This window comes from Tyto alba, unplaced genomic scaffold, assembly GCF_018691265.1.
Source record: "Tyto alba isolate M040663 unplaced genomic scaffold, T.alba_DEE_v4.0 Super-Scaffold_18, whole genome shotgun sequence".
NCBI classification, from domain to species: Eukaryota; Metazoa; Chordata; class Aves; order Strigiformes; family Tytonidae; genus Tyto; species Tyto alba.
This window is the reverse complement of record NW_024881280.1, coordinates 8,336,327-8,357,621: the sequence shown is the minus strand read 5'-3', so window position 1 is coordinate 8,357,621 and position 21,295 is coordinate 8,336,327. Positions and strand designations below refer to the sequence as shown.

The 21,295-nt window shown below is 45.1% G+C and overlaps 2 protein-coding genes across 8 annotated transcripts in view; one reads left to right on the top strand and one right to left on the bottom strand.

The window, feature by feature from the left end:
- SPTBN5 (spectrin beta, non-erythrocytic 5) overlaps nt 1–8,931 on the top strand; it is a 97,827-nt gene extending 88,896 nt beyond the window's left edge. For both annotated transcript variants that reach the window (XM_032990105.2, XM_032990104.2), the window contains 9 exons: nt 357–533; nt 1,407–1,511; nt 2,508–3,128; nt 4,109–4,180; nt 5,702–5,788; nt 6,235–6,326; nt 6,525–6,610; nt 7,093–7,228; nt 8,599–8,931. In XM_032990105.2, the coding sequence (XP_032845996.2) occupies nt 357–533; nt 1,407–1,511; nt 2,508–3,128; nt 4,109–4,180; nt 5,702–5,788; nt 6,235–6,326; nt 6,525–6,610; nt 7,093–7,228; nt 8,599–8,773 (1,551 nt within the window). In that variant the 3' untranslated portion in view covers nt 8,774–8,931. The remainder of the gene's footprint in view (nt 1–356; nt 534–1,406; nt 1,512–2,507; nt 3,129–4,108; nt 4,181–5,701; nt 5,789–6,234; nt 6,327–6,524; nt 6,611–7,092; nt 7,229–8,598) is intronic.
- A 6,151-nt stretch (nt 8,932–15,082) lies between these two features.
- The window catches only part of LOC104359793 (cytosolic phospholipase A2 beta), a 65,732-nt gene continuing 59,519 nt past the window's right edge, over nt 15,083–21,295 (bottom strand). For all 6 annotated transcript variants that reach the window (XM_032990044.2, XM_032990046.2, XM_032990047.2 and 3 more), the window contains one exon: nt 15,083–19,582. In XM_032990044.2, coding sequence (XP_032845935.1) covers nt 19,338–19,582 — 245 coding nt within the window. In that variant the 3' untranslated portion in view covers nt 15,083–19,337. The remainder of the gene's footprint in view (nt 19,583–21,295) is intronic.

Here is a 21,295-nt window from a genome sequence, read left to right as displayed (position 1 = left end):
ATTGTTGCCTTGCCACAGAAGGATGTATTTGTTGAATCTTCAGATTCTCACTAGTTCTAGAATACAAATTGCCTGGGTATAGTATTTCATCATGGGAAAGCATATAGCAGAACATTGGTCATATAGTAGGTGGAATATGCATACAATTATAATATATAGCTATACAATGTACAAACTACATGAATTCAAGTAAGAAAAATGAGGATTTGGACATCCTTTATAAACTATGTTAACACCACAAAGTTATCCAGAGCTCATCTGCTGGATCATGAGGGCAGATTACATGCTAGTTGACTGTCACATGAAAGTCTGACTGGATTTTTCACCTCATGGCATTGCAAATGTTGTTTTTCTAGATTGAAGAAAAACTGTTAGAGCTGTCAGAGCTGATGAAGAAGGTAAAGGAGAGCTGGGACATGAGGAAAGAGTTATATGAAGAAAACTGGCAGATACAATTGCTCCGCAGAGAGCTAGAACAAGCAGAAGCATGGCTGGCTGCCAAGGAGAGCTTTCTTTCAGATCCCAGATATGGGGTGAGTACCAACAGTGCAACACTATTGAAATGCCTTTTAGCATATACAGAGTGCTTGGAGCATGTATCAGCTCAGGCCTGAAGTTAATCACAACCTAAACAGCAAAGCACCCCTGAGAAGACAGAGGACAGGAGCTCTGTCCTCTTACAGAAGGGAGCCCAGGACAGCTGCTGCATTTTACACAGCGATGGGCTCCAGGAGGCGGTGGCTTGCCGGGGAGAATTCCAGACCATTTTTTCACGTAAGAAGATAACTTTGCAAATGGTTCAACCTTCCCTGTCATGCAGAGAGCCTGTTTCAAAAGGAAAAAAGGGGTTTCCTCACCTCATGTTGGGTGGTAGAGTGTTTTGCACAGACAGCTTGTTAACTAGCTTGTAAATTTCTATTTAAAGACCAGCATCCATAGTTTTGGCTTTTTCTCATTGTTGATTGTCTTCTGATGGTTTATAAGATGGGAAAACAATGTCAAAGGGAGGTATCAAAAACCAGGCAGATAGCAAGACAGAGGTTTAAGATGCATGTGTTGTAGGGCAGGAGTAAACTTCATGTCTAGCACAAGCTGGAATCCAACTACTTAATATGTACATAAACAGTTATAGTTGGAAGCCATAGTACTACATGGCTTTGCAGAAAAAAGAAGACTTATTTGAGCTGTTTTTTTCACGTGCAGCAGACAGACTGCAAGCTACAGGCCTTTTTTTTTACATGTAAATTAAGATTTTTGACACAACACTAGGGGTTTAGAGATTCAATTGCAAAAATTCCAGAATCATCATTTGGCTAAATAGAATGGGTAAATCTGAAAATTTTAGGCATGATCTCTTCTGATGGACTTGATTTTCGTCTCCCATATCTGATAATTTTTCCTTTCAGGATTCAGTGTCTGAAGTAGAGGAATTACTGAAAAAACACCATGATTTTGAGAAGATGCTTGCAGCTCAAGAGGAGAAATTTGCTCAGCTCAGCAGGAAAACTAAGGTAAGAAGTAGAAGGTTGATGAGCTGTGTATAAGAGAGGATGATGTGGGTCCTTGGATGTTTGGGGAACAGTCACTCCATGTAAGAATGAACTCCTGTGCTGAGATGGAGTAAATGAGTGACCAAAGCTGAGATGTTGCAGATAGAGTAGCTAAGAATAAGACCTGTATGTGAATCAGGAGTACAACTAGCTTGCAAAAGCTCTAGGGGAGAAGTGGAAGCTTTCCTCTGCCAAGAGCAGCAAAAAGGGTGTGTAGTGTGCATTGTTGTGTGAGAAACAGGGTGATCCCTTGATACACAGGTAGAGAAATTTGATTCATTTAGGATTGCAGTCATTTGATGGTGCTGGAGGATAGCAAAGGGCTGAAAATAAAGGGAGACCAAGGCAGAGACAGGCCTTTTTCCTTCTGGTGTCAGAGTTCTACAATGGATTGTATTAAGTGTCAAAAATAGTCAGTCAGTCTCCCAGATACTGCTTTAAAAATTAATTTCCTGAAATAATGGCAAAACTTAGCTTTTGTGTTTGGCTTTAGGCTAAAAAATAGCTTAGCTGAGTCTGTCTTTTGTTCAGGGACTTGCAAATTGGCTAAATGAAGGGACAAAGGTCCTTCACTCGAAAATTTTCCATGAGAACGCCCCTGGATACTCACTGTTACTACAGCAAACTTGAAGAAGCAGTTCCACAGAAGAGAAGCACAGTTTCTCTAGACTTTATTAAAGACTTGGCCTCTAGAGAACTTAGTAAGTGCAGGATCCACTATATTTGAGATTAACTGCCATCAGTATTGATGGTTTGGGCAACAAAACAATGGTCAGCACATAGCAATTAAGTTGAGTTCTAACTCTAAGAATGCCAACGGAGGTACAGGCCTTAAAATTCAGCACCATGAGAGATTGTATTTGAAAAAATATTTCTCCTTAAAATAAAGAATATTAGGTAAGTACCCATGAATGCAATGAAGGTAATTTTACAAAATTTAATATTTGTGTTCTACAGAGGGAGATGAATCTTCTGAAACAAGTAGACACAGAAGAGAGTGAGCAGAAGGATAAAGGCAAAGTTGTACGAGTCCCCTCTCTGAAAAGAAAGGCATCTGACAAAAGGAATACACTGCCAAAAGTGACAGAGATAAAGAACACAATGCCACTGCCATCTGTGCCCTTACCCAGCCTGTCCTGGATGGCCCCACTTGAAACTATTTTTTCCCCCGTTGAAAAGTCTCCATCTACATTCCAACAATTCATTTCTGGGGGAGTCCCAGATGTGCTGAGCGTTAACAAAACAGAAATGAAAGCTGAGAGGAGGCTCAGTGAGGTTACCACTCCACCTACACCAAAGGAGGTGGGTCCACGAACTGCACCTTTGGAAAGTCACAGTTCTTTAAGCTCTCCTTTATCTCTTACTCCCATAAACCAGCAACACAGCAGCAGTTTGTCAGAATCCTATGCCACAGGCCTTTTAACACCTCAGGAAAAAAGTGCTAGAGGCTCCTCTTTCTCCAACCTGCAGACAAAACTGATGGCAACCCCACCTGAGCCTGGCCAAAAGTCACTAGATAAATCACCAAATTTACTGCTGTCCCACTCCTCTTGGGAGAGATTAGAGAATGCATCTTCGGTAAGTCCCAGGAATTCCTATCTCTCTCCTCACGAAACTGCTAACCTGTGCTAGTTAAAGTAGGGAAACATAGCAAGTTCTGTGTGAAGATCACTAAGAACACTATATAGTGGGCAATTCAGTGGATGCACTCGTGGATCCAAACAGCAAGAGGCGTTTATGTGCCTTTGCAGTTGATACACTTTCCAAAAAGATAGCTGACTTATGCAGCTAGGTATAGCTTAAAAGCATTTTTATTTTGCTCAGCTTTATGCCAAGGTCTTGAAAACTGTATTGATTTCTGTTTTTCTTTCCCAAATCAGAGGTTGTTCATACTGCTGAATACTCAGCAGAGCACTTAACAAGAGCCAGGAGATGCTGTCTCACAGAGGCAAGACTGCTGATGTACCCGTACCCTCTATGTATGGTGGTGGTGGTGCTGAGCGTCCACAGAGTTTAGAAGTTAGAGAGGCAGGACTTAGTGGCACCCTTGCCAAAGAGCTGAGCTGGTGCAAGACTAGAACCAGCAACTGCTGTTTCCTCACCCTGGCAGGAAATGCAGTTAACTCATGGACAGGGAAAAATTGTCCCCTTCCCCTCTTGCACTTTGAGAGGAATGTGTTTGTTAGATACCCAAGTGTACCAGTACAATACTACACATTGGTGTAACTCAGTATTATTGCAGGGGTGGTATGAATAACTGTAGCAATTTAAGTTGTAAATTTTATTTAATAATATAAAAATAATATTAATTAATTAAAGCACCATGATAGAGCAAATTCCATGAGCAAATTGTTCTAGAAGGACATGAATTCTCTTCATTTAGGTTTATCAGAGGTGTGACTGCTGTTTTGAGAGGATTTCTAGCTGTGCTGTGAGTGTAAAGGCTAGAGGCAGTAGAGATCAATTTCTCTCTGGAATTTGTTTATAATGACCTTCAGAAATTATAACATATATTTAAGGGCTATTTTCAGTTTAAACAGCAGTGTTCTGTGTCTCAGGTTTCTTCAATTCTCCAGCACATGGAGGGATTCCTAGAAAAGAGAGACCAACTTCTTCCAGGAAGACAACAGGTTAGAAACAAATGCCACCACTCAGGGTTAATTCATCTTTCCTTGACTTAGAGTCCAGATCTGGTCTGACTTCTTCAGGATAAATTCTTGCTGAAGAGAAGCTCAGGACTGTGGATTTAATTCAGTTACCAGTAAAATGCGTGAAGTGTCCACTGATTTTGGCAGTAGCTGGTCAAGTCCTTAAGAGAAAGAGACAATGGAATTTTTGCATGTCATGGGAATCGTGAAGAACAGGGTCTGTCTACATTTAATGGACTTATGAACCAGAGCCTAGGCTGTATGAACATGTTAGTTATGTTCTCCTAATTATAAATACAGATTTCAATATATCAACTGAATTGGGAAAAAAAAATATCAATATTTCAAAAAAAAATAAAAATACAACCTTTGAGACCCTGTATCACCATGTGATATTTGGCTGTCAGAGGAAGCCCTCATTCTGATGCTCCAAATGCTTATAACTTCTAACTGTGCTAGAAGAGAATTAAGATTTCTGTTTACCTGTGAAGAAGTGATTTGTTTAATCCAGGGCCAAATGAAACTGATATCTAAATTCTCATCCTGGGAAAGAATATCACTACAGGTCAGTAGGCTAATGATCACAACAGGGCAGGAAAATATTCTAATATTTGCCACCGATCTGTAGACATCTGTCTGCTGAGGTAATGCATGTAAACAAGTTATCTTCAATTGTTTGTCACGTAGAATATTTACTCTGAAACACTTAACTTGGAAGACCACTTTAAAAATTGAATCTGGTATGGACTTAATCTTCTTGAAGAGAAATTTAGTTTTTCCTCTCTTTTGGATACATTAAATTTAGTCTATTGTGATACTGAACTTCCATATTACCAAGCAAGAAAAACTGACACCTTCCTCAGGACTTTTTCCTTCCTTTTCTCTGAATGACCAAATTGTCAACTTGATTCACTGGCATAACAAGATAGGAATATACACAAGTAATAGGATCCCTCATCCAGAAGGGTGTCATGGCACTAGGCTAACCTTTCAGTGGTAGGTAGTTGGGGTAGGAAATAGCAGCTACTTTTGCACAGTGTTCAGTAGCATTCTGCTGGGGTTAATTTAGGAAATGAAGAAGAATTCAGCAGCCACATTAGATTGAAACCACACACTTAACAAAACTAGACTGTGACTATCAGGCAAGGACCAGTGTTCCAGCTGGGAAAAAAGTAGAATTTTTAGTGGCCAAAAATAGACATAACTTTGATTACCCACCTTCTCTCAAAGATGTTGCTGACCACAACATTGCATAGAGCTTGCTTGCACCAGGTTATGTCATTTGTTCAGTTCTGACTCACAGAGAGAGCCTTCCTGAATCACCCACACCAGTAGCTACAGGAGGTTCTGTTTTTCTGGGAGATAATCATGACCAAGAGAGCTTCTGTGACCATAATATGGGCAGCCCCTGACTTCCTGTGAGAGTTTCACATGCAAGATTTCACTACTCCAATAAAATTTATGGCTAATGACTGGGTTTTATTATGATTTCTATTCACGTAGCCAGGTTCAAGGTCTTGGAAATCCTTCTACGTAAAACTTGATGGATTAAAGCTTGATTTCTATAATGATGAAAAAGAAGCATCTAAGGTAATTTGATTTTTCAATCTTTCTAGTAATCTCTGTGTTTACCTATGTAAAAATGCATTTAAAAGAAAACAGAGTTGCATTTGCTGTGGTTTGGGGCTGGGATAATCAGTTCTCTTTCAAATGTTAGCTGAATGAAAATTCAACAGTTGTTCGGCTGATACCAGCTTATAGAATAATAAGCTTTCAGAATTATTATTATTATTATTGCAGAATAACAAGCTTTCAGAAATTTTCAAACATACTTCTTAAAAGAAGTATCTTATTCAAGAATTACCTTCAAGATATAATGTCCATTGTTCCTCTGTGGTGGTTCTTATTCAGTGATCCTAAAGTTAGAAGCAGAAAAAGGCAGTGTGGGTGTGTAGTCAGCCTGGAGGTTGATATGGAATTGAATCCGAGCAGAAAAGATGCAGAAGACATTTTATTTTCATTACATCCTCCTTCAGAATGCATCCACACTCCTGTCCCTCAGCATTCCTGGTGCCAAATGTGAGAGGCTGGTAAATTACATCAGGAAAGAGAACGCCTTCGTGTTGCGGTAAGTCCAATGGAGAAGTGCACTAATAAAAAACCACACAGCTACCTGGACAGTTAGTTGTATTTGCCTACTGTCACCTAAGACTGTGTATTGTTAGGAGGCATAACTGAAATGTCTAACAGTGCTTGCCCACTCACAAGGACAGAATGTTTAAGGCAAGACTAACTAGAATTCATCTTCGCTTACCCTTATTTACAGGCTGAGAGATGGGGCAGAGTATTTCTTCGCAGCACCTTCTCAGACACTGATGGAGGACTGGCTGCAATCACTACAGAACAATATAGGTACATTCATTCTCACTTCCTTCAAGAATGAACTGTGGTTTTAGCAAGTGATGGTGAGAGAAGAGAATGAGAAAGTGTCCTTAGTGTGGGGCATTTTGAGCTTTTTGGCTCTGTTAGACAGCAGTACACAAGTCACCGGCCACCCTGCAGTGTAGTGGCCTGGCAGGAGAATGCTCAGGGTGACTTGCAAAGCAGCCTTTCAGTTGTACTGTGTCCAGCATCGGCTTATTCACAGGGAGGGGCAGCCCAAAGGCTGCATTCATCCTTTTATTAAGGAGTTGCTTTGGAGCTTGATCAACAGCTTTTCTTCTGAATCTAGATCTCTTTCTGGACACCTCACTAGGCAGTGGCTTTCTGGAGAGGAAGCCAGAGCACAATTATAACAATGATGTTCAGAGGAAATTGTTATGGACCCAGAAATGGCAAACTCTGCCTCTAACATTATTTCAGAAGGTTTTTATTTGTGTTCTTTGACTCTGCAGGACACAGTAACAGATCACATTCCACAGTGATGGTGCAGCCTCTCACTCCAAACACAGAGGCCTCCCAGACAAGACTGTGGGACTTTCCAGACAGAGACTCTGCTGAAAGACTAACCAGCAAAAGCTCACTCCTGAGGTAGGGGCTCTGTGCCGCAAGGCTGAACAGACCTCAGCGCTGTTTGTGCTCACGTAGCTGTCACCTATGAAGGGAGACTGTCCTGAGGTCAAAAAGTCCCACTCCTCTGTCACTAATGTCACAGCAATAGCGTGGCCAGCGGGACTGGGGAAGTGATTATCCCCTTGCACTCAGCACTGGTGAAGCTGCACCTCAAATACTGTGTTCAGTTTTGGGCCCCTCACCACAGAAAAGACACTGAGGTGCTGGAGCGCATCCAGAGAAGGGCAATGAAGCTGGTGAAGGGTCCAGAGCACAAGTCTTGTGAGGAGAGGCTGAGGGAACTGGGGGTGTTTAACCTGGAGAAAAGGAGGCTGAGGAGAGACCTTATTGCTCTCTACAACTGTCTGAAGGGAGGCTGTAGCAAGGTGGGGGTCAGTCTCTTCTCCCAAGTAACAAGCAACGGGACAAGAAGAAATGGCCTCAAGTGGCACCAGGGGAGATTTAGATTGGATATTAGGAAAATATTCTTCACCAAAAGAGTTGTCAAGCATTGGAACAGGCTGCCCAGGGGTGTGGCTGAGTCACCACCCTTGAAGGTATTTAAAAGACGTGTAGATGTGGCTCTTAGGGATGTGGTTTAGTGGTGGACTTGGCAGTGCTAGGTTAACGGTTGGACCTGATGATCTTAAGGGTCTTTTCTAACCTAAACAGTTCTATGATTTTAATCCAGTAGAATACATTATTCTTGAATATGACCCTGCCTCAATTAATTTGTGCCATTTATGTTGTGCTACGGCCAGTTTTTTAAAATAAGCCACACTATAGTCAGCCGTATCTTGTCTGTGGCTGATGACTTAAAATTGGGACACCCAGAGGAATTCTTCTATTGCCTATTGTAGGCACCAAAGTTACTGAAATAAAGTATCTGATCTAAAGACTGGGCTACCTGTATGCTCAACAGAGAGACACTTGTTCCAACATTTGAGGGAAACAGAGCAGGAGTCTACAATAGGTACTTTGGATTTTTCTCTGAACATTCTCTCCAGGCAGGGTCTGAAAGGAACCAGCCTCTAATTTAAGAAGCCAAACCAGTTGTCTGAAGTTGCACTGTTTGAATACTTTCTTCAAAGGCTGTTTTGAGAATCCAAACACAGTCATGGAAAACACAGCCACAGCCTGCGGCTTAGAAATTTGGCCTGTAGTGTAAATCAATTTCTGTTGCATTTGGAGTCTGTAAAAATCTTACGGGCTATGATGTGAAATCCTAGTCCCTCTGCCTGGTAGATTTTTGCTGCTGAGCTAGATGCCTAACAAGTTCTTACATATACAGAGAGACTTAAACTCCTCTAGATAGTATCTGATTTTCTGGTGATGAATGTTTTTGATAGGAGAACACCTTCCTTCAAAATCAAACCCGAGAGAGAATCTACAGAACTTTCCAGAGATTTTAAGGAAGATGTGACTGCAGTGACACGAGCCTCCATCACCACCCTAAGCCTAGAGCAAAGTGGCAATAAACCAAGACTGCTTCCTTCTCTATTTGAAGTAGGAAGAGAAAAATGACATCTGCCTCAATGAATACCAGACCCTTCACTATTCTATCTTAACCCAGCCCCCTGGAAATGTCTTGATATGTTTTAAGTTAATCACTATCCTTGGAACTTATTTTAATTATGTACTAAATCTGGTAAAGCCATTAAATATAATGAAATAGGACTGCATCTGGTATACTTCTGTGTATACGACGACTCTGTCATTCATCGTATCACCTAAGTGATACCTGCTCCAAGTTACCTCATGGAAGAGCAGAGAGGCCTTTAAGCCAGACAGCTCAAGTGAAGTGACTCTGCGAGACAGAAATGGGGAGCACTGAGCAGAGCACGAGGTGCCAGCTGTGAGTGAACAGCAGCCTCTTGCAAGTAGCTTTGCGGATATCAGTGGATAAGATCTAAGAAGGTTGTACACCACAGAAGCAGAAGGCTCAAAGAGAACGTTCATTATGTAATTCCTGCAGTGTGTTATAGTCTCCACAGTCTTTCATCTCTACAACACATGAACAAACAACTGCCTAACTACTTGCCAATTCTTTCTGGATGAGGTTACCAGGGAAAGAAGTTCTGCAGTGTTACTAATTTTTAATGAAACCTGAAACTAAAATAATGCATGAACAATCAGTCTTTCAGTGTAAAAGGAGAGAAAAAGCAGGACAGCAAGGAGGAAGTCTAGTCCCCAGACCACTGAAACTAGGTTGATTGACAGGAGCCTATTGGGAAGCTGGACTGAGTAGGAATTATATAATAGTCTTTGGGGGAAATATAGGGGAAGGAAAAAACCCTGTCCTATAGTGTGTTATCTGTATGAAGTCTTGACTTGTTCTCATCACTACTGGCCTTTTTCACTCTTCTAAATTCCTATAGCTGAACAGTGTGTCAGGTGCACACAAATTACCAAATTTTTATCCCCACAGTTGCATGCAGCAAAGACTCAGCGTGATGCAGCAGCAACAGTGCAATAAAGACAGGTGACCACATCAGTAGGAGTCTGTTCTTTTTAGCAAGTAGTATAACACTTACTTTGAAAAGATGTCGCCCCTTGGGCTAAACACAGAAGTGTTGGTGTGATGGGACCTCTGGGGGTCTGTAATGCAGTGTCTTACTCAAAGCCAAATAATCATCAACCCTAGATCAGATCAGGTACGGTCTTAAAAACCCTCTGAGGATGGCAATTCCACGGTCTCTCTGAGTGACCTGTTTAGGGCTGCTCTGCTCTGAGTGAATATTTTCCTAAAGTTTCATATGAACCTGCCAAAGCCAGAACTTGTGCCTGTTGTCTCCTGCTGTGTGCTGACAAAGGGGCGTATCCTGCACCTGGTGACGAGTTTTACACTTTTCCTTGTTCAACTTAGTGAGATTCCTGTTGGTCCAATCCTCAAGTTTTCTCAAAGTCCTTCTGGACTGAAGAGCTGCCATTTGTCATGTCAGCGACGCCCTGATACCTTAGTATTGTGCCCAAATGTAGTGAGGATGTTCTCTACCTCACTGTACAGCTTTCTGATGAAATCGTAGAACAATATTAGTCACAGTATTTACCCCAGGATATTCCATTTTCACCAGCCAACATCTAGAAGTCAAGCCATTAATTGTTGCCATTGTACAAGGCAGCTCAGCCAGTTTTCAAGCCATCTAACAGTCTGTTTATCCAGCAAGACTTCCACAACTTCCAAATGCAAATGTTCTTACAGACGAGGGACAAGCCTTACTAAAGCTGAATTTACATCTACTTTTCTCCACGTGCCCACGTGCCCAGTCATTTCACCACGAAGGGCAGTCATATCGTCCAAGCCTGATGTCCCCTTAGTAAATCCGTGCTCAATGTTCCTTCATGTGCTGGGAACGAAGTCCAGGAGGACTTTCTGCATGATCTCACCAGTGGCTGTGGTGAGGCTGTTTGGCCTTGTGTATAGTTTACCGGGTCCTCTCTCGCCTTCACATTAGATTGTATCTCACCGTGAGGGACCTCCAGCCCCCATAATGCTTCACAGGTAGTAGAGCAGCAGTCTCGGAGTCACACAGCCTGCTAGTGCAACATCTAGCTTCTCTAAGTGGACCCTGATCTGTTGCCTCCCCGATGTTGGACCTCCCAACTCCTTTCCTATGCCGGTACACAGAGAGGCCTGGGACTAGGCTTTACCTATGAGTACTGCGAAGAAAAAGAAGGAAAAAAAATATGGAATACTTTAGCCTTTCCATATTGTCCATCACTAGGACTTCTCCTCCATTTCTCTCCCTAACAGCCCCACAGTTACTCTGAACATTTATGTCATTGATATCCGCGTGGCTGAAGAGCAAAGAGTAGCTGAATTAACTTTAGCAAGTCCTGCAACATCACAAATCTGGGCTCGAGACAGGGAGTAAAGAATCCAGGACCAAAGGTCTGGCCATCTGTCTGCTGCCTCTGTCCCACACAGGAGCCAGTCTCCTGCCACCAATGCGCTTTGATTCAGGTTTCTTATTCGACATATGAAGAGGAATCAGAGCAATGAAGACCCGTCTGAGACTTCATTAGCTTGTACCGTGAGGGTCCCCTTTCATCTCCCCGTTGGCCAGGCTGTCAGCTTCTGGGCTACCTCAGCACAGCTTCTGGCAGTCAACGCCAAGATAAGGAATTGGAACAAATTAGAGTGAAGACTTGGGCAATATAATGCTGTGAAATTGCTGGATTAAGTGGATAGGTATGTTGAAAGGAATCTTTTCCTACAGGGGACTAGCCAGAGGCTTCTTGATCGACAGGTGTGTGCATGCCCACACACATGCCTGCACACGTGTGTACTTGTGTGAGGAGACACTCATGTTCCAAAATTGCCATCCCAACAATGATGCTGTATGACTAGTTCCCTTTCAGTGGCTGACTGAGGACCAGAGCATAAAGGTGAGGCCCCGCACCGGGTTACCCCACTGACCCCAGTTAAAGAAATTATAGAGCCTGATAGAATGGTGGAGAAACAAGTGAAATTTTAAAAGTTTTTTAAAAGATTTTTACTGTGAAATAAGAACGTGACCTACACAGATTTTTCTAGGTGAAATGGTCTCATTATCTTCACAACACTTTGTTGCATTGGAAACTAGATGGCAAATCAATAGTATATGCCGAGAGAGAGGAACAATCATCTAATCATGACGGAAGCAATTTGCAGAAAAAAGTTGTCCCTATTTTCAGAAATTGAACTGTGGCAATCCAGGTGGCAGGAGTTGCAGGCCTGTGAAAGCCTTCAGCCTTTAAATTGTTTGTGCTTGATACTGACAAGCGAGCGGAATTAGGTGCCGTCAGGTCTGTACCTCGCGCCCGGGGCTCGTCAGTCACGCCAAACGGCATTGCTGTGGTCTTAGATGAGATCAGACTAAGAATAACAGCAACCTGATCCCCGGTTTCCACAGATGAAAGATAATTTCACTTAATGTTTTGTCTCACCTAATGATGTTTTCGTGCTTTATTTTTGCCTTGAGGTGCTGATGTAAAGGATCCATTGACTCGGCCGTGCGCAGTTAGGGCAGCCTCAGCGTAACAGATTTGTCTGTAGTGCTCTGAATGGCACTCTGCTAGATCACAGCAGCTGGACGTAAGCAGTAACCTCACTCTATAATCCAACAAAAATCCCTTGGCAGCCACCTGAGTGACATTCCTGGGAAGAAGGCAAGTAAGAGAGCAGCTATTTCCTAATAAAATGAACTTTCAGGGTTTGCCATATTCTTGCAGGGAAGACATTCAACCTTTCAAAAGTGAGTCACACATTAAAAATGCAAAATGCTGTGGGATTAAGTTGTTGAGTGTAAGCCTGTCTTTCTGCACCTGCCAGTGTATCAATGCACTTTATGTTATTCCACTGTAAATCATTACCAACATTTAGGAAAAAAAAAAAAAAAAAATGGAAATGATCATCAGATCTGGGTGGGCTGTAATTTTGGTGGTTAGAAAACATGGCTTTACTAAGCAAAAGGCACATTTGCAAAATTATTTTTGCTAAGGTATAAACAGTCAATTTTCAAAGGTAGCTTCTGCAATTTTACAAAAAGGGTTTGCATCTATCACTATATTGGGCAAATAAAGAGGTAGACATCTCTCTTGCCATTTTCCAGAAGGATGGGAGGGGGAGGGCTTGAAAAAAACAGCTCATGTGGTGGAAGCCTGTCATTATCATATGTAAGCATTTATTGCGGTATTGTAAATGTTAATTGCAGAATGAGTGGGGTTTGGGTTTCCAGGCATCCGCACCCACAGGTAAGCTGGCGCTCACCAGCCACCCCAGGGGTGATGCCTTAGAGCATTTTACGTCGCAGCGCGGGTGCCTCGATGTCTTTCCTACCAGGCAGAGCGTGGCGGCCTGCTGAGCTCACCGCCCGGCTGGCCACATCTGGCTTCCCAGAGCAGAAGCCTCGTGTGAGCCCAAGTGAGGGGCCCAGCTGCCTCCGCACAGACCATGTTTCCTCCTCCCCAGACACCCACCAGCCAAGTCCCGCGCCCTTACTGGCACCCCGAAGTCCCGGCCCTGGGCCGTGCTCTGGGGAGGCAGCTCGGGTGGCCGAGCCATCGCTTCCCGCGCGGCGTAGGCTGCCGTTGTGCAATAAAACTCCAATAAACTCCAACAGTAGCTGCTGAAAGTGGAGCTGGGACGCATGTGAGCTGTGGTGGGGTGCACCAGCAAGAAGGGGATGGGGTGCTCAGAGATAAAATTACCCGACTTCTTTTGAACATACATCTTCCAACAGCGCTGGCTGCCGGGAGTCGGGTAGGAACAGACGGAAGCAAGGTCAGGTAGTGGTTTAGCTCAGGCACTGAGCTCAGTTTGGCTTGCCAGGCTTAATCTGATTGTGATCTGTGCTTGGATACTTGATGCTCTCCTTCTCCCTCCTGCAAGTAACTCCTTTACCTTCCGGAGCTGGTTTATATCCCGTGAGTGTGGATTATATTTTCTGTTAACAATGTCATTACCATTATTAAAACTGCTGCTTCCGTATGCCCATAGGTCTTTTAAGGTTCTCCCTGGATTTCCCACACTGCAGTACACACCGCTCGGTAGTTTATTACCGACAGTTACAGTTTTGTGCTACTTGCAGTACTGATATCAATTAATTAGTTGTGAATGCTTGAAGCAGAAAGCTAAAATCCTTGCCCAGGGTATCTTGCTGCCTGCATAGAATAGATTGGTATTTGCATTAAGAGCCCTGGTCACACAGGGTGATATCTGAGCTCTCCCACAGCAGGACTATAATATGAAGCCACGTGGCATTTCTGAGGGGAAGGACTCTTGCTTACTTCCTCTCACCTCTGGTACCGAACAGTAAATTGTCCTAAGGCTTTAGGAAAACCTTCGTGTCCCTAAAGGTGAGGCATCATAGTGGTGCAACAGAATAAATGTTTATTACACATTTCCAGCAGGGGAATCAGGACTAGATATATGTGACTGCTCCAGTCCTGGGCTCCCACAAAATGACAATTCCTAGCAACTGTTGTTCTGGGAGGGTGAAAGGCAAGAGGTGGAGATTTATTTTTGTTTCCAAGCTCTCTAAACACACAAAATGAAGAAACTTACGGAGATGTGAAGCCAGCAGGTTGTTCCCTGTTTCCCATCCCTGCCCAGCCCCAAACCCTAGGTATCTAATGAAATATTTACAAAGAGCAAGTTTTCCCCCAGACTACCTTTAAATGCCTCGAGCTTTCCTACTTCCCAAGGGAAGCTCTGCCAGCACAGCAGTGAGCCCAGCTGCCCACCCCGACGCCCTAATTCCACCCAGCCCCAGCCCACGCGTGTCCCTGGTGGGGGCCCCACCTGGCAGGGTCAGTGCCGGGGCAGGTGACCAGCACCCAAACCAGCTGAAAATGCCGATGGGGACAACGGAGCAGGATTGTTTATACACTGTAGGTCAGGCAGGTTGGGTCGTTTGGGGAAGTGGCGCTTCTCACCTGAAATGCGGGTTACTCTTCCCTTTTGCCACCACAAACCCAATTTGTCTAGACACCAGTGCTGCTCAAGGTCAGTTTTTCTTTTAAGAGCTCCGATCTGAACGGTGCATTAGCACTGTACGATGCCTGGAAATTTTTAGCAGCTGTAGACAACCTCCTTTCTCTTCAAGAGAGGGAAACTTGGTAATTAGTGTGGTTTTAGAAATGTGGCTCCTCCCCATGAGCAGAAGTGCAACTGCCAGTGCTCTTGCAGGGAGAAGTCCAAGCCTGGAAGAAAGGCATTCAGCACGGGGCTACTGCAGCTGCCGTCCGCCACAAAAAATACAATCAACTAAAGTAATGGGACAGTGATGCATTTTCCTTTATTGTTGATCATTTTTAACTGTCTTTACAAAAAAAAAGAAAAAAACAAAACCAAAAAACAACCAACCAACCACCAACTTTCTTTTTAAACTTAGGTATTTTAAACTCACCATTTAATTGCTAACAGCACAAGTCAGTGAAAGGTACACATTTAAATCAAATCACCAAGAGGCAAAATAAAGCTGTGCCCTGGCTGTGGCTCACTACAGCTGCCCCCCTGCCCTGCCTTGTGCCATTCCACTGAAGAGGGTTTTACCCCAAGAGGTAGATTTCGTTCCACTTTTTTCCAGGCTCTCAGTGCCTTTGTAAACCAGAACATCTTCTCTCTGATTTTTCCACTCAGTCTTGAAACCAGTAAACGCCCTACAAAGTGCTCAGCAGGCATCTAGCACACATCGTGCTAATACAACTGGGAAAAAAATGTAGTCTTGGGTTTAAGCGCATAAAGAGTTTCATGGGTCTGGTGCTCCTTTGCAATATTTTATTTTTAATGTATCTATTATTAAACGGTCAAAAGACACAAGCAAGCAATTTCTATGAAGAGAAGCTAACAGCTATGAGAGCAAACATTTGTTTCCTACGTGTCTGGCAGCAGATAGCAAGCTCTGTATTTGTGGGGGTTTTCCAGCAAAACGTTCACCTGAAAGCACCGATCTGGGGGGCATTTCAGTTGAGGTTTTAGCACGCATGCCTTCATCTTCAGCGGTCAAGCGAACATCACACCAGAACAGCAAGGCCCGGTTTATAAGCACGCCATGTGCCTTTTCACACTTGCAATTTTTTTTTTTTTTTTTTTTTTTTTTTTTTTTTTTTTTGTGATGAAGAGAGGGCTGGGGCCAGGGAACAAACAAACGTGCACCCTTTGGGGAACAGACACAGGGCGTTTCGGTAGTCTGTCCCCTTACAGACGAAAGGAACCAAGGAGCAGGGCTGAGCGCGGGTCGCTGCCCAGCCGCAGGTCACCCCAGGCTGTCGGGCTGTGCAGGGTGGCAGGCGCTGCGCCAGAGCCCAGCTGCGCTTTGGGGACAGCCCGTGCTGGACGCCACGTCCCAACAAGGTGTGTGGGTAGGCCCGTGCCAGGCCTGGGTCCCTCCACCCGGCAGGGTCCTCCAGCAGCCCCTCCAAGGTCCTCCGGCCACACACACCGTCAGGCCAGCAACAGACCCCCTCGATGTCATGCTTCAAAAACAAACAAACAAACAAAAAAAAACCCCACACCACTCTGCTGGGCAATGATGCAGCCCTCACAGAATTTCAGATGCTGAAATACAAAAATGTGGTTTAAAAATCTATTCTCATTTAAGGCTACAGGGTAGCACATGGGGCCCCAAGGCCATCAAGGGGCACGTGCTTGTCTGTGCCTCTGGCCTGCGGGATTAACCAGCAGTCCCTGGCCCTACTTTAACAACCTTGGGTGACAGTTGTCCTGGGAAAGGGAGCGTCACGCCACCTTCCCAACCCACAGCTACCTCCCTCCCCCCGTAACAGGGTTTAACAGTTCCTCAGAAAAGTTATTTTTCCGCGGACTGTGGGTTACCTGAAAACCCTGTGGGTCTTTTGGCCCTTTCACATTTTAGTGGGCATTTCCGTTTTGCATTAGCAGCACTATGAATGCACCAAACACGCCTCAGTTATTGGCCTGTGGGGCATTTAGAGAGGGAGACCCAATTTTCTCAGCATGGCCGAGCCGCCTCGCTGCTGGGCACGTGCTGCCGAGGGTTATGGATCACTCACTGCAGCCCATGAACAAAACAGGGATATGTTTTTGCAGCAGAGCACAAAAATTAGGTAGATGAGGTAAAACAGCGTTCCTATTTACAATAGGGATGACTGATACATAAACAAACGGCAATTACACAGCATCACTGGTGGGCTTCCTCCTGACAAATCTGCTGTATCTCAGTGGGGTCTGCCCTGACTGGCCAAGTCTTCCAGCTTCAGTTAGATATTGGTTTAGTGTCAAAAGAAATCCCAGTCTGTTGTGGAGAACACCAGTGTCCCTGACTGAGCCGAGCCCTTTAACCACTGCAGCAGAAAAGGCGCTATCGGCCGCTATTCCTGGGACCCCCCATGAGCTGTTCAGCCCCCAGCCCTCTCCTCCAGCTCAGCCCTTCACCCCTCCCGGCAGGCACAAGCAATAAGTTGATGCCTCAGCTGCCCCAACGCAGGGAGGGCGCAGGGACGGGCAGCACGATGGCATCACGCCCTCCTTGTCCCTCCTGCCCGCTGCCCGGCCGAGGCGAGCAGGGGGCCCAACGCCGGCTGGTGGGGCCCAGCGCTGCAGCCCGGGTGAATCAGGACACGCCGGGCCACGGGACGTGGGAGCTCGGGGCCCCTCTGCAGCCGTGATGGAATCGGTTTTTGGTCCGTTCAAGCGGGCTGTCAGAAGGGGTCTCTTTACCGGACCAGCCGGAGAAGCGCGGAAGCAGCGCGCCCCCCGTGCCTGCGTGGGTGCCTACACCTGCCCCACGGCACGCTGCGCCGGGACGTGCCGCTCTCCTGCGCGGGGAACAGCTCCCGCCGGTAGGACGCTCTCTTCGGAGCTGGCCCCCTGCTGCCATCTCACCCCTCAACTCAAAATGGCTCGCTGTTTTTTTCTTGCAGCCAGTGTCCGATTAGTTCTCATCGGCTCACGGTCTGACTTCACTTGCACAGTTGCATTCCAGCTGTTAAGACGCCTCAGGTTTTGCATGGTGTTCCTTGGCTCAGTAAATAAGCATTGCTGAGGCTTATTCGTTGCCACTGCTTGTGGCAGCAGAGGCATTTAGTAGATGCACGCTTCAGGCATTGAAGCCTTTTGTAAATGCTCTCCCTCTGAGCTTGATACTGTCTGTGGATACCAGAAAGGCAGATCCCTGTTTCTCTTTATCTAATTTTGGATTTCAGGTAGAACTAATTCTAGCTATCAAGTAAATTTCCAACACAGAAGAAGGGTATAAGATTTTTTCCTTGGAGGTCCCGATTAATATGCTGTGTTTGGATTAAATAAGCCAGAAGCAAGTCCAAATCCTTCAGTGCTAGGAAGTCTGGAAACTTCTCTGACTTGCGTGGAGCTCTGTTTTGTATCGGTCAGCATCCTTCTCTGCCATCTTTTTAATATGGTGGAGGGCTATAAAGATGTTCCAAGCTCCTAGTTCAAGGCAAAGTCTCTCACTGGACTCCAAAGCAAATGAAAACCAGGTGTGATTTTTCCAAATATTTTCCTCCAGCAAGGAGGTGTGATAAAGAATTTTTTTTTTTTTTTCTGTGTTCTATTTTAGTGCGGCACCTATTAAAAATACCTTGCCTATGATGTTAGGGATAGAAGACCGTAAAGGGAAAAAATCTTCTGGCTGTGAAAATACAATGGCTATGCACTCTGTTAGTGAGTTATGTTCTCCTACATTCAGTTTACATATGTAAGGAGCACCAGCTTATGTCTTGGTCATGATTATTAAATTAAATGTACTTGAATCTATGGTAATTATTCCCCTCGAGTTTCTGGTATCAAAAGCTTGTTTCAGGCTCTTGACACGTTAATGCATACAGGCGTTACCCGTATAAATCAATATAACCACTCATGCCTTACGCAGAATTTTTCCTCCAGCCAACACTCAGAAGAACCGTACTCCTGCTCTGCGGCTGATGTCCTCTCTCCTCGAAATGTAACTGCCCCCCTCGTGGCAGTCTGGAGCAGCGTTTCTGTGCCAAACTCTTGCAGGGGAATGGAAAAAAAGGAATAGTTTCTAAATCAGCAAGGGGAATCGGCCAGACAGAATGCAGTTGTCCACGTTGCAGTTTGGCCGCTGTTCACAGATATACATGACTCTTTGGCCTGACTTCAAAGCTGAGGCCACCAATTCAGTGCAAATTCTAGTTGCTCAGCCTGTCTGAAAATCTGGACATTACTGAATGCAAATGGCCAGGACTTGGTTTGTAACAAAGCATTGAAAGACACCGACAACGGGCTCAGGGTCGAGGGGACAGGCACTCACAAAAACTATTACTATTACCACCACCATGTTCTATAACATCAGGGAGATCCTGGAAGGTCTCTGCTAACCAGGACCTTAATTTCTTAACAAGGAAGACCACAGTGTGAGCCTCTCGTGGTCTGAAAATGTAGGGAATGGAGATTAAATAAACCCTTTTGAAAGCTAGGAACTTGAACAAGGCAAGATGAGAAATGTATAGGTTTCCTCAGTTTCCTGCAAAGAATGAACACTGGGATGTGCTGTAATGTGACTGCGACACGTTATAAGGTGACTGTGGTGTGTTGCAGTGTGACTGTTGTAGCCTTCAGTGGGGAAGAGTGCAAAAACCCAGCCTAGGGGTATCCAGCTCCAGAGTGGCTGGGGAAATTCCCAGTCCTGCCGCTTCTCTTCCGTTCTACAGCACTCCGGATTGCCTGGAGGAGCAGGTCTTTGTTGTTGAGGATGTTGTATTTGCTCAGGTTCACGAGTTTGTCAAAATTTTCAGAGGAGTAGATTAGCCTAATGAGGTAATAGGGTGAGCAGTTGTTCTCCAGATTTACTTTGCCTTCTTCCATTTCTGAGAGACCGCGCTTTACCCCTGCGGAGAAAGACAAAAGCCACCACAGTGAGCCGAACCTGCAGCACAAAACACATGGTGGTGGAGGGGACTTGGCAGAACCCGCTGTTAAAAACAGCCTCCAGGAAAGATTGCACACACTCCCCTAGGCTTGAAAGGCCATTCCTGGTCAGGTCTCCCAGGCACTTCTCCTTCCCCCTCCTGCTAAAGCTCAGACCTGGAAACCCCTCAGCAGGGCCGGCAGGAATCGCTATTTTCCCCCTTGTCCTGCTCCTGCAGACAGTCAGCGTGCCCCTGGGCCCACATCCTTTCCCAAACACTGCAAATCTGGCCCTCACACAAGCCACACACCTGGAAGACCTTTCAAAATCCATGACCAGACCTCGATTAGCCGTGATGAAAGTGTATCTGCCAGCTAGAACGAGAGGACAAGCTGGGGCGTGCGGGGAGGCCCGCTGAGGCTAACCGCGCAGGGCTGCCCGCTGCGGAGTGTGGAGGTGCAGAGGGAACAGAGCACCCCACAACAAACCTCCCGTCCTTCAACTCAGCCTCGCGTTAACCCAACCTCTTGGAGCCGCCAACATCCATCCGCCCTGTTAGGTCAATCTTTTCGCTTCGAAGGACACCGTAATTACCTCCACCAGGGACTTCAGCAGCCTCATATTTATGACTATAAAATGTTGAGAGCTACATTTCTTCTCTGTTTTTTACCTACCTCCTTGCAGTCTGAACCAAATATGCCCAAACCACAAATGTACTGTGAGATGGCTGTCAGCAGGGCTACAAATAGACTGCTGAGATACTCCTTATGATGTCTACTAGAACTGCATGAAAACAACACATAGATTTTGCTGGAGACATTGCAGGTTTTAGTCTAACCTAGTGGTTTCTGGGCAGTGTGATCTCAGGGTGTTGGGCACAGGCTCTCACTAGAAGTGGCTGTATTAAAAATGTCCGGGTTCTGCCTCAATGAGCCTCCCAATATTCAAGGAGTTGTATTATCTGTGCTATCCACATCCAGGTACAGCTGCATCTGCCTCAGGGACACGAAAGCACAGTCTATAGTCACACTGTAAATGGGTACTTCACAAGCTGATCCTCTTTTCTAGAATTTACATAGCTTAAAGCAAGAAAAATATGTACCCACATTCCACAAGGTGTCTCTCAGCCATCTAGAAATGAAAAGCTCCACTGTTAAACTTGAAATCCACGCAAGCAGGTTGCCAAGGTCCCTCCTCCCCCAACCACCCACCTCAGTTGCTGGCTGTCAGCTTGATGGATGAATCAGAGACATGCAGGTGAGCATCACAGCTCACGAATTTCAGCCTGAAGCGCTGAGAAGCTGCAGCAGCTGCATTTTTCTGCATACTCTCATCCATCTTTCATTGAGAGAGACTCTAAAACACTAACCTGTTTTACCTGCTAGCCACTGCTCAGTGGCCGTATCTCACTGCGCGTTGCCATTTGGGCCATCTCTAGCCTCCACCTAGGAAGCAAAGTTCCCTCTACAGGCTATCTCCTCTCTTCATCCATAGGGTTTCAAAATGTGATTTTACTGGTGTATCTCTTGCTGCACATATTCTCTGAGCACTGGCGAACATCATGGCAGAAAGGGAGCTTTACTTAACTTATTTTGCTGCTGTTCATAACTTTCCCCAAATGTTCCCTCAGAGACATCCATTTTGCTGTGGTCCCAGAACCACAATATAATTTTGGGTAAAACTGGAAGGAGTG